The 15,922-nt window shown below is 44.0% G+C and overlaps 2 protein-coding genes across 13 annotated transcripts in view; one reads left to right on the forward strand and one right to left on the reverse strand.

Annotated features, from left to right (window-relative positions):
- Positions 1-1,021: 1,021 nt before the first annotated feature.
- Positions 1,022-15,158, reverse strand: HSCB (HscB mitochondrial iron-sulfur cluster cochaperone). 7 transcript variants are annotated; one of them, XM_027124401.1, is made up of 6 exons: positions 14,843-15,154; positions 13,643-13,739; positions 13,211-13,300; positions 12,441-12,585; positions 9,262-9,309; positions 1,022-1,168 (listed from the first exon to the last, which is right to left on the reverse strand). In XM_027124401.1, the coding sequence occupies exons 1-6, from the start codon at positions 15,076-15,078 to the stop codon at positions 1,077-1,079; spliced, it is 708 nt and encodes a 235-aa protein (XP_026980202.1). In that variant the 5' UTR covers positions 15,079-15,154; the 3' UTR covers positions 1,022-1,076. The 7 variants fall into 7 exon arrangements, with proteins under 7 accessions (XP_026980202.1, XP_026980204.1, XP_026980206.1 ...); XM_027124403.1 differs by lacking the exon at positions 13,211-13,300 and having other exon boundaries at positions 14,843-15,156; XM_027124405.1 differs by lacking the exon at positions 13,643-13,739 and having other exon boundaries at positions 14,843-14,949.
- Positions 15,081-15,922, forward strand: part of CHEK2 (checkpoint kinase 2) — a 40,255-nt gene continuing 39,413 nt past the window's right edge. For 2 of the 6 annotated variants that reach the window (XM_027124394.1, XM_027124396.1), the window contains exon 1: positions 15,092-15,398. The gene's annotated coding sequence lies outside the window, so the exon portion shown is untranslated. Of the gene's footprint in view, positions 15,399-15,922 lie in introns of all 6 variants that reach the window. The other 4 variants (XR_003436665.1, XM_027124399.1, XM_027124398.1 and 1 more) reach the window with 4 other exon arrangements.

Raw genomic sequence — 15,922 nt, forward strand, 5'->3', positions numbered from 1 at the left:
TCTTTCGTTGCGGCATAGACTTAGTTGCCCCGTGGCTTGTGGGATCTTAGTTCCCCGACCAGGGATCGAACCCGTGTCCCCTGCATTGGCGGGTGGATTCTTAACCACTGGACCACCAGGGAAGTTCCCAGACTAATTCTTGATAATATTATCTATATTTCATGTAGATAAAATGCATTTATGTATTTAAGTGTAGACCAAAGAGACCCTCAGGCAGCTTTGCACGGTTGCCAAACAGAATTCCTTGAAGGACACACTAACAAGACTTTTATTTGTGAACGTCATGCCATTGGAAGGAAGATGTGGTTCAACAGCAGAGGGTGGCAAACCCATGTCAAATCTAGCCTACTGCCTGTTTAGTAAATAACGTGCTACAAGGGCAGAGTTTATTTGCAACAGAGGCGGTATGGCCCACAAAGCCTAAAATATTTACTACTGGCCCTTTGCAGAAAAACTCCCCTCCCCTTGAGGGCCTCGAGTTGGCCTTATTTCCACCTCCTCATCCACAGGCCTAGATGAGGAACATGGTATATCAAGTACCCCATGAAGAACCGATCACTCAAACCCTGGCTGGGCTGTGCTTCTGCTGACATGACAAGCTTTGCAGTCCACTAATGCTTGAGCCACAGGTTTAACTAATATGGTCAAAGCGGGCTTCCCTGGTGGCGCAGTGGTTAACAATCTGCCTGCCAACGCAAGGGACACGGGTTCAAGCCCTGGCCTGGGAAGATATCGCATGCCACGGAGCAACTAAGCCTGTGTGCCACAACTACTGAGCCTGAGCTCTAGAGCCCGTAAGCCACAACTACTGAGCCAGCGTGCCTAGAGCCCGTGCTCAGCAACAAGAGAAGCCATGACAATGAGAAGCCCGCGCACCGCCAACGAAGAGTAGACCCTGCTCACTGCAACTAGAGAAAAGCCCGTGCACAGCAACAAAGACCCAACATAGCCATAAAAAAAGAAAGAAAGAAAAGAAAGATGGTCAAAGCGGTTGAAACACCTCTACTCTGAATCAGCAGAGTCCAGAAAAGAAATAGATAAGAACTTTATTTTTAAAACTTTAAAATTAGCAACAATTAGAGGGGAATCTTCTTTAACTTAATCTTTTCTTCAACGTTTGAAAAGTATCTCATCTTTGTTAAAAGTTCCTTGGCTTTTTCAAAATCATCTGAAATAAAGAGAGACATTAATGCGAGGCTTCATTTCAAGCAAGAATAAAATCACTCTATTATCCAAGGCAGCTGGATCAAAGCTGAGCCCTGGGCTCTGGAAGGCTGATCAATTACTCAGTAGATTTGAGAAAGAGAAAACATCTGGATTGTTCAGGGGATAAAGGGCTTAACCAAAGGGAGCAAAAGCATGCTTCTTCACAGGATTCAGACTTTAAATGAGAAGCTGCTCTTCTTCTTCAGGATAATACCCAATAACTAAGTTGTGTTTTAAGAGTTTTCCCCTGTCATACACGGTGGTGTAACCCTGACGAGGATGTGGAAGCACCTGGTGCTTCCTCTGTGCCAGGTGCTGCGATACAGAGCTGCTCCCAGGAGGCTGGCAGGTTCTGGAAAGATGCCCTTAGACCCGTGGTTCTTGACTGCAGGTGATTTCTCGCCTCTGGGGATGTTTGGCAATGTCTGGAGACGTTTTTGGTTGTCACCCTGGGGAGGTGGCACTGACATCTAGTGGGCAGAGGCCAGAGGTGCTGCCAAACAGCCTACAGTGTACAGGACAGCCCCCCATGACAAAGAATTATCTGGCCCGAAATGTTGGTAGTACCAAGGTTGAGAAACCCTTAGATTTATGTGTAATAACATAATACACCGTTATATTCATATATGGTTAAAACTACCAAGAAAAGCAAGGGAATGGTTAGTACAAAAATTCAGGAGAATAGTTGCTACCAGGGAAGGGGAATGCAATTACAAAGGGCCTACCAGGGGCTTGAAGGCAGTGGTCGTTTTTTTTTTGTTTGTTTTTTTGCTGTATGTGGGCCTCTCACTATCGTGGCCTCTCCTGTTGCGGAGCACAGGCACCGGAGGCGCAGGCTCAGCGGCCATGGCTCACGGGCCCAGCCGCTCTGCGGCATGTGGGATCTTCCCGGACCGGGGCACGAACCCGTGTCCCCTGCAACGGCAGGCAGACTCTCAACCACTGCGCCACCAGGGAAGCCCCAGCTCCTCGTTTCGAGTGGGAATTGACTCCCGGGCTGGACATTTTCTTTTTCCTGGCTCCTTGAGAGGCCTCTATGTTCTATTTGACCCTGCTCCTCCCATGGGAACTTGTCAGTCCTCCTCCTTCTTGAACTTCTACTGACTGCGTGTCACCATGGTGCTTGATCTACCTCTTTTCTTGCTGCTGTGACTTTATAGGCAGATCTTGTTTTATCACGCTTTGCAGATACTGCGTTTTTTACAAATTGAAGGTTTGTGGCAACCCTGCGTTGAGCAAGTCTATGTATAACATTTCCCCAACAGCATTTGCTCACTTCGTGTCCCTGTGTCAGACTTTGGTAATTCTCCCAATTTTTCAAACTTTCATTATTATTATATTTGTTCTGGTGATCTGTCATCAGTGATCTTTGATGTTGCTATGTTTAAAAGATTATGACTCACTGAAGGCTCAGAGCATGGTTAGCAATTTTTAGCAATAAAGTATTTTTTAATTAATTGGTTTTATTAGACATAATGCTACTGCACACTTAATAGACTACAATTAGTGTAAACAAACTTTGACATGCAGGGAAAAAAAAATTCATGTGACTTGTTTTATTGCAATATTTACTTTCTTGTGGTGGTCTGGAACCAAACCTGCAGTACCTCTGTGGTCTACCTGTACATAGGAAAAATTGGAATTTCTCTGGCTTCTTTGAGAGACTTAAGATTCCCCACACTGGCTCCTTTAAGACCTCTCGCCTCCTCCTCCCTCCTCTTACCACCTTCCATATTCCCTTCTCTCGCATCCTTTGATAAGCCCCCCTCAAGCCCCTACCTCCTCAGTCCCTCTGTCCATCCTACCAGACCTTTCCCTTCCCACTCCCGCCCCCCAACTTCCTACAAGCACTGGACTTTTGGGCCTCCTGTCCCCATCAGGGGCTTGCAAGGGACTCAGGTACCTCCAAAAGCAACCACCTGAAGCTGAAAAGAAAAAAAAAAGCTAACTGGAAACAGATATTTAGTCCACAGACTCCACTAAGATTATATATCAGGGCAAAAAAAACCCACCCCAAAACAAAAAAACAAACAACCAAACCAAAAAAACCTTTAAAAAACCTCTACAACTCACGTTGAGCAGGCAACTTTTAAAACTTGCTCCATCTGCCAGAAACTCAATTCAGATAAATATATAAAATAGAGCAAAAATGAGAACTACCCATATAAACTAGAGAGTTTAAATTTTTTTCTTTAATTTCCCAGTTTTACTGAGATATAACTGACATAAAGTCATATTAGTTTTAGGTGTATAACATGATTTGATATATGTACATATTGCAAAATGATTACCACAAAAAGTTTAGTTAACATCCATCACCTCACATAAAGTGAGTTTTATATTATCTTATTTGTGCCTGATTCATGACAGAATTTTTTAATGAAACCTGTAAGATCTATTTGCATCTGTCTGTATATTTATATATCTATAAACATATACATATATACATAAACATATACATAAACATATATTTAACATATACATAAACATAAACATATACATATATACATAAACATATACATAAACATATATTTCCCTACCTTCAGATGGTATTATGAAATTAATTTATAAAATCCTCTGAAGGAACTCTATCCTAATTTGCTTAGAGAGAAATGAGTACTTACATAAATTAAATCTTCCTAAAACTTCCAGAAATATAAGACCCAACTCAAATGTTTTCAATTCCATGTAATTTGGGTAAATCTTTGGTAAATAAAACTAGAGGATGTTCTTGGTTTAATAAAATGGATATGTCTTCAGAGTTGTTAACATTAAATATAACGCAAGCATACTTTTTTTTTTTTTTGTGGTACGCGGGCCTCTCACTGCTGTGGCCTCTCCCGTTGCGGAGCACAGGCTCCGAACGTGCAGGCTCAGCGGCCATGGCTCACGGGCCTAGCTGCTCTGCGGTGTGTGGGATCTTCCTGGACCGGGGCACAAACCCGTGTCCCCTGCATCGGCAGGCGGACTCTCAACCACTGCACCACCAGGGAAGCCCAATAAAGTCTTCTTGATTTTGAACTGACTTTGAAGTTTCTGAGAGGTCCCCTGGAAAACCTCAAAGGATTTGTTCTCTCACCTTGTATAAAGAGAGATGTTAAACTGAGTAGGTTTATTTGATATATTAAATTACAATGGAAGCAGTGTCAAAGAAAAGATACTTAACCTTCCCTAGGTTATTTTTATATGGGTTAAATGTTATTATTTCAGAAATTGTACAAAGTTCTTAGAATTTGTCAATGCCCTCATTATCCATGATATATCCTGGTAAGATGTTATCGCCCAGGGCTTCCCTGGTGGCACAGTGGTTGAGAGTCCGCCTGCTGATGCAGGGGACATGGGTTCGTGTCCCGGTCCGGGAAGATCCCACATGCCGCAGAGCGGCTGGGCCTGTGAGCCATGGCCGCCGAGCCTGCACATCCGGAGCCTGTGCTCCGCAACAGGAGAGGCCACAACAGTGAGAGGCCCGTGTACCGCAAAAAACAAAACAAAACAAAAAACTGTGGGCTTTTTCCTCTCTCTCTCTCTCCCCCCCCCCCTCTCTTTTTCTCTCTTACTCCTCTTCCTCTTTCTCTTTCTGTGCTATGTGAGGACACAACAAGAAAGCAACCATCTGCAAGCCAAGAAGAGAGCTCTCACCAGAGCCCAACCACGCTGGCACCTTGACCCCAGACTTCCAGTCTCTAGAACTGTAAGAAAATAAATTTCTTCTGTTTAAAAAAAAAAAAGATGTTATCGCCCAGTTATTATTTTAAAATGTGATATGTCACAGAAACAACTAGATTTCCTTTTCAGTTGTGTTATTTTTATAATAACCTCTCATCAGATCTTTAACTATGGCCATTTTAAGTCTTTTGCTATCCATGGATGGTTGTTACCTTACTCTGATGCTTTCCTAAAAGCTCTTACAACCAGCTATAAGCCAGAGTACTTGTGATCAATAAACAGGTACTGTACCAGGTACTCTGTGGTACAGGCTTCTGATGGCATTGCTTACATTACTGAGTTCAAATCAGTCGACCAAGTCAGAATTTCCAAAATGCTAATGAAAAAGCTGATGGGTTCATGAAACTGCTAACCCAAGATCAAGCAGAACAAAATTAACTACATAGGATCGAGTAAACTGATAAGTTGATTGTAATTTTTTATTCGAACTATTGCTGGCTTTTAAATGTTCTATTTTCTAATATGAGGAAATCCCCTTTCCTTTTCTCTTAAGCTATCTATGACTCATTAACAATCTAGTAAATTATACACTTTTGTAAACAAAATTAAAACATCTTCTTCTCCCTGCCTGATCCCTCAAAAAGTTAGAAACTATTGTTGAGTATTCTTGTTTTCACGGCAATATAGTTATTTGCATAGCTTCAGTAAGAATCTGTCCTCTTTGTGATAGGACATAATTAAAAATAAGGCTTTGACGGGAATGTCATATTTGAAAATGATGCATAAAGTCATCAATTTTAAGGAAATAAGGTTGATTTTATAGAGATAATGCTTTCAAAGCCCTATTGCAAAAACTGGCCTGGTATCTGGTTTACAGGGTTCCCAGCCTTACAGGTGATTAAGGGCACTCGGCAGGCCCATGAATCTTAGAATATTTGGGGGACGTTGGGAAGACAGGAATTCACCTTAAACTATAGGTAATGCAGGTGAAGAATTCTGATGGAGAAATCTTGGCTTGACTTCCTAGCAGAGAGGTTTTTCAAGTCTAATCTGAGATTTCAGGCAGATTCTAATCTGAGATACAGGCAGACCTCAGAGATACTGGGGGCTGGGTTCCAGACCACTGCAACAAAGTGAATGTTGAAATAAAGCAAGTCACACAAATTTTTTGGTTTCCCAGTGCATGTAAGTATTGATACTGTACTAGAGTCTATTAAGTGCACAATAGCATTAGGTCTAAAGAAACAATGTACATACCTTAATTAAAAATATTTTACTGCAGAAAAATGCTAACCATCATCTGACACCACAGGAGTGCTACAAACCTTCAATTCGTAAAAAATGCAGTATCTGCAAAGTGCAATAAAACCAGTTATGCCTGTAAAAAGTTCCATTAGGAAAACTTAAAAAGGCCTTTATGGTCAGTTACCATTCTTGCTGCACTTAATAAATAATCAGGCCAAATTTCATGAAACTAAATTTATTTTGTAAACAAGAACAATGTTACTTTATCTTTGATTAAAAAGAGGGGGTGATTGTGGAGAGAAATTTTATGTTTCAGTGGAAAAGAATAACACAACCTTGCGAGTGATCAGAATCCTGTCCTGTTCATTGTCTTTGAGGTTTTATTTTCTACTTGTAAACTGAACTGGATCCTTACACATTTTGTCGGCCCTCAGCAAATCCTCAATTCTTCTAGTTTCTTTCAACATCTGGCTACAACTTTCCAAACCAATGTTTCCAATGTTCCTCCCTCCCTCCTGACTTACTGTCACTAAGAACTAAAACCTGACTGCCCAGATCCTCAGTGGGACTCAGGTTGTCTTATAGCTGCCCCTTTCCTCCAGGATCTGGTAAAGTCCTGCAAGCTGACGCTGGAGGACTTGATAGAAACTTCAAAGAACTCATCACAACGAATCACGGGCAACCTTTGTGCCTGGAGCTGCTGGTACACGGGCCACTCAGAAAGCGCACACCTTCCATACTGTGCTCTGGGGAATAACCATGACTGGGATGCTGATGTCTCTGCCATCACCACAAACATTCAAACTATAAGCCAGGAGATGCGTCAGACTGCCTCTGCTGTCCTCATGCCACCACCTAAAGATGCTTAAGCGGTCAGTGTCTTCTCAGGTGGCTGCCCTCTGGACTCAGAAACTGGGGTTATAGTCGGCTCCAGACATTGACCTTTGTTTTCCTTTTCGTTTCCATAGAGATGCTCCTCATTAAATGCACATTTGCTCATGTCATCCCCCAAATATCCTCTACTATCAGGCCTCAACAGATGGCTCAGCTAGTCCTTCATAAACAAAAGACTGAGTGAGAAATGGACTTATGTCGCTCAGAGGAAAGAAGGTCTCTTCTGTCTCTTTCTTGCTGTTTGTTCCAGTCAACACCTGATGATAGGGCCCCTGTCTCCAGGCTCTGTGGGAGGGTGGGAGCCTAACTTCCATAAGGGCCAATTAACAAACCCAGATGGGTTTCATAGGACCAACTCCTTCTTCCCGCTTTTTGTAATATTTCACTTCCCCAATTCTACTGAGCCCCTGTGCACCCCTGCCCTACTCCCTCATTCTCCCTTTAAAATGCCCAGTTATCTCTGTACAAATCGAAATTGAGTTCAGTTCACGCTGGACTCTTTTCCCTATCACCATAGTTATTACTGATTCAAATCTGTCCTTACCACGTTAACTAGTATCTGGCTTTGTTTATCTGTGACAGTGCATCTCTCTGAGTTCCTGCTGTCAATTCTTTAGGTGTGCACCCAGAAGTGGAATTGCTGGATTGCACCGTAATTCTATTTTTAATTTTTTGAGGAACTGCCATACTGTTTTCCACAGTGGGTGCACTATTTTACATTCCCACCAGCAGTGCACCAAGGTCCCAACTTCTCCACATCCTTGCCCACATTTGCTATTTTCTCTTTTTTTTTTAATAGCATCCATCTTTATAGGTGTGAGGTGGTATCTCACTGTGGTTTTGATTTTCATTTCCCTAATGATTAGTGATGTTGAGCACCTTTTTTCTATTTCTTAATCTGGGTGGTGGGGACATGGGTGTTTCTTCTGTTGTTATTCTTCCATTGTACTTATGTACTATTCATTCTTTAAGAAATTGTATTTTATAATTAAAAAAATAAAAGCCCACAAAGGTATAACAGGAACTTGGTGGAACATAATCTGACCATCTTAACCAGTAGGCTGGGGACATGGATTTCAGGCAGATACGTTGGGCCAGCTTCCTGTCTTTTCTGCTATTAATCTATATTCCTACCCATCTTTTTAGAGACACCCCTCCCTCCCCGCCACCTTCTGCCTGCTTCTCAGAATAAACTCCTACAGTCCCTACAAAGTAGGCAGTACACTGTGCAAGCTTATCTCCTTGGCCCTCAGTGATCGGACTGGAGTGGACATCTGACTCAAACTGGGGCAATCAAATCCCCCCTCCCAGGAATCTAGATTGGATCTAGAAGACTCTAGTCAGATGGTAAAAGGCCTTGTTCTTATGAGGTAATAGACCAAGGGGGACTGAGGAGTCATCCAGTGGGGGAGGCCAGTTTGGAGCACCAATAAGGAAGCAGACGGAACTGGTGTATAGCGGTGGGGAGAAGGACGGAGTGGTCAGCTAGGCCACCAAGTTCAGGACCACAGTCTTGGTTCCAGACTGCTTTCTGGTTCCCAGGTCTTGTTCTAGAAAAGCTCTTATCACACAATACTATACTCATCTCAGGGACTTTGGATTCTGAGAGATAGACCTGATTCCTTAGAGTAACCTCCTTTTATCTGGGCTAGTATGAGTTGCGTTCTCCTTTCTGTAGTCAAACGATCCCTAAGCCAAAGGGCTATTAAGCTCTTATAAGGAGTGGCACAAGTCAGGATGGAGAGGAAGGCTGTTCTTGCTTAAAAATAGCTAGAAATAGATCTAGTCTCTTTAGCCTGAGAGCCAGGAGCAGTGGGGACAAGGATGAACACGCCCTATTTGCAATCTGGGCACTGCTCGGCCATGGGATTCTCCTCCTGGGCTTTGCAGAAGAAAGGGGTGTGCGGGCTTTGCCAAATGTTGACTGTGCAGCCTTGCCCTCAGAGCCTGCCTGTGTTGGCTTCAGCCCACATCCCTCACCTTATCTTCTCCTACTTGCTAAAGGGGAATGGGAGCACTTTCTCTCATCTAATCTTCAATGGGCGTTATCACTGGTTTGGGCACACCCCTTGTTTCTCTAGCAAGACTGTGAATCCTTGAAGGCAGATATGTAGACTCATCTATATTTTATAGCTCCCATGTACCTGTCATAGGATGGGCATATAATAGCTACTTATTGAATGGATGGTTATACCTCAGTGCTTACAATTTCTTTCCATATTTAAGAAAGTCAAGAAATGAAGGAAGTACCTCTTTCAAAAGCTCTGCTCACATTGTCAGTCAATTCTTTCTGTTTAGCTGAAAAAGAAAAACATTATCTTAATTTTTCTACTTAAATAGACTCATAATATGAAGACAACGCTTTGTCATATTGTTGTTGTGAACACAACAGAGCAGGGAGTTTGGATTCAAGGGTAAGGCCTCATAACCTGTCTCTACAGTTCCACGATGGCAGCTCCTGTTTAGTGCAGCTCTGGCTGATCTTAGTTACACTGTTTTTCTATCCACGAAAGGTCTGAGGGGCAATCACCAAAGCTCATAAAATGGCTATAGAAGCATTAAAAAAAAAAAAAAAAAAAAGACAAAGAAGTGCCTTAGATTATCTCCACAAGGCACTCTGAGTCTTCCAGATTTCAGCTAGGAGAAAATTAACAAGCGGGACTTGCCTATCAGCAGGGCATTAGAGTGTGTCAGGCAACTACTAGCAAATTATACAGCCTCTCAGGAAAATGAAACATTTCGATCATATTGTACCTTAAGTGAGAAGATGCCAGATGAAGTAAAGGACAGCTACCTCACATTTTTATTGTCTCCTCATTGGAAAATTGTATGATAAGTGCCTTTTTCAGATACAAACAGTATCAATCATTTATATGGTGCCTGCTTTCAAAGCACTTTCAAATACATTATATCCCCATGGTAAGCAATGACAGGTACTGGGAGAACATATATGGTCACATGGTTGGTGAGTGGAGGAGCTAAGAGCAGACCCCAAGTCAACTGACTTCTGGTCCAGTGGTTGCAAACTCGCTTCTCAGGTAGCAACGTGGTGTTGACAAAAGAACACTGGATTAGGAGTCTGGAGGCTCTGAAGTCCTGACCCCAAAACTATCTAGCTCATGCGCTTGAACGTTCACATTACCTGGGCCTTAGCAGGTAAAAGGAAATTTAGGAATTACTCTAAATGAAGGTCAGTGACCTGCTCAAAACGAGATGTTAACTATAGAGCTAGAAATAACCCCCACCATTTATTGGGAACTTACCACGGGCCAGACACTGTGTCAAGTGTTTTACATGCTTTAACTTAATTGTTGCAACAACCAGTACTAATATTATCTCCATTTTACAGATGAGGAAACTGAAGCTCAGAGGAGTGAAGTCACTTCACTGAAGGTCACACAAAAAGTCAGTGGCAGTGTTGGGACTGAACCCAAGTCCACCTCACCCAGAGCTTCATGAACCTCTGCCTTCCAAAGCCGTGCAGCTGGGCCTTCTGACTAAAAATCCCGAGTTTCTCTTTCCCCAACACCACCCAGCCCTAATGTTGCTGGTACAACCCTAGCTGACAGCTCCCCCACCACAACTTCTATTTTACTGCTTTTAACTTCTTTGTTTGTTATTTATTCACTCACTTGACAAATATTTACTGAGTCCCTATTATACTCCAAGTACTACTGCATGTGCTAAGGATGTGAGGGAAGCAAAAAGAAGACACAATTTCTGCCTCTGTAGAACTTCTGGTCTAGTAGAGGAGGCTGATATTGGTCCAGTAATCTCACATAGACCAGTGATTAATCCTACAAAGGAGGGGTACCCACGACCAAAAGGTATAGACAGAGAGGTCGTCTGCAGATTCTCTGAGGAAGTGAGGATTGCCCCCAGATCTGAAGGAGGAAGAGTTAAATAGATGGGGTAGAGGAGAAGAGGGTTTCAGGCAGAAGCAACAGCATGTGCAAATGCCCTGGGTAGGGAGGTACAAGGTACAGATGAAGAACTAGAAGCAATCTGTGTGGCTGGAGTGGAAGGAGCAAATGGGAGGAAGCAGAGAACAAGCCATGCAGGTTTCTTTAACCTGAGGCAGGGGGCGGGGAGCCACTTAAAGTTTTTAAGCAAGGCCAAGGGTGATATGATTAGATTTGGGTTTCAAAAAGATCACACAAGTGACAGGGTAGGAATATATCAGATTGAAGGTAGAGACGGACCAGTGTGGAGTTACTCCAGTTGTCTGGGTGAGAGAGAATGGTAGCTTGGGACAGGGTGGTGGCAGTGAAAATGTATAGATGGATCTGAGACACATTTAGAAGGTCAGCTTTTCAAGACTCGGTGATGGACTGTCTATGGGGGTAAGGGAGAATAAGTTGTGAAGGACACCTCCTCGGTGTTTTGGACTTGTACAACTGCAGAGCGTCATTCACTTAGAAAGCGAACATCAGCAGAGGAGCAGAAGAGAGATGCTCATGACTTCCATTTGGGACACACTGAGTTGGAATATATAAACTCCAAGAAGGCCCAGGCCATGTCTTTCTTGTTCACTGCTGTATCCGCGGTGTCCTGCACAGTGCCTGATACAGTAGGCATGCCATAACATTTGTGAAAGTTCATATCTGCATAATTTGAATGAGAAACCTGGAGCCTTTTCTATATGGCATGGTTAATTTTATGTGCCAGCTTGTTTAGGCTGTGGTGCCCAATTGTTTGATCAAACACTAGTCTAGATGTTGCTGTGAAGGTATTCTGTAGATGTGATTAACATTTACCGTCAGTTGACTTTAAGGAGATTATCTTCCATAACATAGGTGGGCCTCATCCAATCAGTTGAAGGTAGTAAGCAAAAACTGAGGTTTCCCAAGGAAGGATTTCTGCCTCATGACTAACATAGAAGTCCTGCCTGAGCTTCCAGCCTGTTAGTCTATCTACATATTTTGAACTTGCTAGCTCTCATAATCACATGAGCCATTCCTTAAAATAAATTTCTCTCTCTCCACATACACATACACTACTGATTCTGTTTCTCTGGAGAACCCTGACTGATACACTATGGAATAAAGTGGAAAGTAAAGCAATATGGGATCATAAGATCAAGGTTTCAAACTTTGCTCTGCTATATCTGCTGTGTGACCTTGGGCATTCCCATGAACTTCTGAGGCCTATTTTTCTTGTCAGAGATATCCAAAGGATGTCATGGGTGAGAAGGAGCACAGCAATCTGCAAAATACTATTACATTCTTGGTTTAAGTCCGCCTTCCAGAGAATTAGGAATTTTGCAAGCCTAACCTCTAAACAAAATGGGTTTCAGCGTAATCAAGAAAAAAAAAATTCCCTGAATCATTATGAAGGCCAATATGTAGTCTTTATATCCATTTTTCACTTAACCCCTACATGTACTCAAAATAGCAATAAAATGCAGTCGGTGGTATTTTATCTTTTACCTCTGACAATAGATTCCATCTCTTTCATGGCAGTTTCACCTTGAGCTTCTGCAAGTTTTTCATTGATTTCCATTATTTCCATGAGGAATTGACTGTCCATTTCATAATCTGTCCCTTCGGGAATCTCTACTCCACAGAGCTTTAGCTATTGGGGCATAAAGCAGGGAAAATAAGTTTAATTCAAGAAACTATGGCCAGAGTCATAAATCCTCCTCACCATAAATCCTCCTCACCATTCAGAACAGAATGCCACTCACAGGGAAAACCTGAACTGTCTCAATAGTGAAAGTGTGAGGGTAGGGTACTGGAAAGTTAGACTGAGATAGGAGTGCTGGGATGGGATCACTCCCGGCTACCTGGCACTATGTGACCTCGGGGGAGTCATTCTTCCACTTGGGAAAAAAGTGGAAGGAGGTTGAATTAGATATTTGTAAAAATTCTATTAAATCCTAAAATTCTAAGGTGCTCACTTCTCCCCCACAAAAAAACAAAAATTACTCTTCCCTAAAAGCCAGCACTATCTAATCCTTGAAATTTATAGAAAATGGTAAAAAAAAAAAAAAAAAAAAAAAGGCAATTGGGCAAGTAAGATTTACAGACATACTCAGAGAAAACTATACTCATGTAATAGTATCTTTGAGGTTAATTATCGTTGGGTCCCTAGATTAGCTCGGGTCTCAAGCACTCTTCTGTTGAACACAGGGGAGCAGCTGTCCTACAGAGCAATGGGACCAGGCTGTCATGATAGAAGGGTGGGAAAATCACCTTACAAGGTATAGTCCCCTGCTCAGGGGAGCCAGAAGAGTCTTATAGGCATCATTAACAAGGGTCGAATGCTTCTCTGAGAAATCCTTTTCAGTCTGTAAGTGGAAATGAAGATAGTCATATTACCATGCAAATAGGCCATCTTACATTCACAAACTGTTTCATAAAATACTGATGGGCAAGCACATAAGGAAGTGACCAAAGGAGAACCAGTATGGGATAAGCTGTTTTTATTTTCAGGTGATGGGTTCTAATTCTGCTGGGAAATCAGGTAAAAGCTCTGAGTGTAAGACAGGTCCAGCATCTGGATGGCTGGGGTCAGGCTACCTCAGGGCGAAGCTGGCTGTCCAGCTCTGTCCTTGATAACCATAAGGACACTGCCACCCACCCAGGGTACACACGTGTTTGGGTGTGATTATGGGTGGCCAATAGGCTACCTGAGACCTCTGGCTGAAGAAATCTGGGTGGATAAGACGCTGTAGTTGCTGGTACCTATGCTGGAGCTTTGCAGTGTCAACTCTGAAGGAGCGGTTGCTGGAAGGAAATCAGGAGATGAAATTCATGCATCAAATGTTTATAGATTTGTATAGTATGGGCCTGGTTCCTGTTCTCATGGGGGATGACGCAATAAACATATAGACAGAGCTATTTCAAAAAGTGGTAGGTACAGCAAAGGAAAACAGAATAGGATAAGAGAATGGTAGATGTGCTGGACAAAGAGATGACATTTGAGCTGAGACCTGAATGATGATGAGGAGTAACTGAAGATCACAGGAAAGAGTCATTCAGGCACAGGGAACATGCAAAGGCCTTGAAGTGGGAACAAGATTGGTATGATTGAACAACGTAAAGAGCAGTGTTACTGCAACCCTTCATAAATGCTCAGTGACTGGTGGGGCCAGAGCCCAGAGTTACGGGGAAGAGGCATTCCTGAATCCCACTCTATTTTTCTAAGGCCCAGGTCCCTTCATCTCTACCTCTCACTTTATTTTAATCGAATCCTCTTCGCTTTCTATTCCCAGAGCGTGCCCTATCTCATTAGTTTAGCTTCGCCCAAACTTCACCACCTCTCCAAGCTCCTCAACCTTCGGAGGTAAACAGAAAAAACATCTATTTCTCAGACCTTCCAATTCTCACTTTTCCCTTAGACTCTGCCCATAGCATTAAGTTTTTCTTTGCTCTTACTCTCTCATTTTGGATAACACCTCATTATTTCTTTCTTAAAAGTCTCAACCCAACTTTAAACCTTCTGAACCTATTCCTCAAGACTCCATCCGCCAAGGGCCGCGCAAGCACCCTTCCCTCAGGCCCCACCTCTGAACTTCCTTCTCTCAGATCCCGCCCCTCAAGTCTCCCTCCATTGCAGGCTCCAAACCTCAATTTCGCCTAATCACACTCCTCGCCCCACCAGTCCGCGCTCCACTCTCGTCGTCATCCCACAAACCTTGGCCGCTCAGTCCGGCCCCTCGGTTTCCTCTCCCGACACATCCCACCCACCTTCTCCCAGGCCCCACCCCCGGCCCCTGTTCTCTAGGGCTCCGCCCACCCATGTAACTGGTCCCGCCTTCTCCTCCCTTAGCCTGACCAGCCCTCCATCTCGCACGCCCAGACGTATTTCCCGAAACCGCCTCCCTTACCAGTCCATGAGGCTGAAGTAGTCTCGCGTGGGGTCAGGTGGCTGCAGCGCGCAGCACTGAGGGCAGAAGAACCGGTCCCCCCGCAAGGGGCCCCCTAGGCCGCCGCAGTTCCAACACCGGGGGGAGTTGCTTCCCGCCAGTGACGCAGCACTGCAGTTTAGCGGTCTCCTCCCGAGCACCCCTGTCGGCCATAACCCCGACACCCGGAGCAAGGCCCTGGTTCTTCCGCACCACATCTGGCTGGCGGCCGGCCTCCCCGCGGTCACCTGTTGGGGAGAGAAAGTGGTCGACCAGACTGGTGCTGCTGATTGGCCGGGAAGCTGAGGGGGCGGGACTACCCGGGGGGAACCTGGATTTTGAGTCCCGCTCTGCGTTTTAAACTACAACTCCCAGAAAGCATTGAGGCTATGTGGGCCGCCACATCCGCTGTTTGTCATTGGTCCGGCGGGGGCGGAGGGGTGTTTTGATTGGCTGAGGGTGGAGTTTGTATCAGCGGGTTTAGCGCCACTCCGCTGGCTACGGCTGCTCAGAGTGTGCGGTGCTAGGTGGGCTCGCGGTGAGTCGTAGTGGGAACTTCTCTTGGGTACTGAGGGGTTCGAATCCTGTCCTCAGGGTCTTTTTGCGAGCTGAATTTCCTAAGCTTCCGTTTTGTACTGTGTTTGAGCTTGGGAAGGGGGAGAGGAATGCGTGGACGACTCTCTTCCTTCTTTGTAGGTAAATTTCGAGGTGAAGGTCACTTCCCTTGTAACTTTAAAGCTGAAACTAGCCCAGACGTAAAGGATAAGAAAGAACAAAGTTGTCCCCTTCAAAATGAGAGCGAAGTTGCTCTGTAGAGAGTTTTATAGGTGTTAGTAATTATTTCCATATTTAGGTTCAATCTGGAAAATGCTTACTAAGAACCCATTCTTAGCTGCAAGGCGCTGCAGGAACTGGAAACACACCGACTTCTGTAGGAAGATGCTCTGCGAGTGTCCCTAAGGAAGTGTGGGGGATGGGGTGGCGAGGGTAGGGTAGGAGGGCACCAATCTTCCTTGGGACTCAGTTTCTCTATTGGAAAAAAACAACTGTGTTGCACTTGTA

This window comes from Aethalodelphis obliquidens, unplaced genomic scaffold, assembly GCF_003676395.1.
Source record: "Aethalodelphis obliquidens isolate GAN/ISIS:26980383/991018 unplaced genomic scaffold, ASM367639v1 scaffold28, whole genome shotgun sequence".
NCBI classification, from domain to species: domain Eukaryota; kingdom Metazoa; phylum Chordata; class Mammalia; order Artiodactyla; family Delphinidae; genus Aethalodelphis; species Aethalodelphis obliquidens.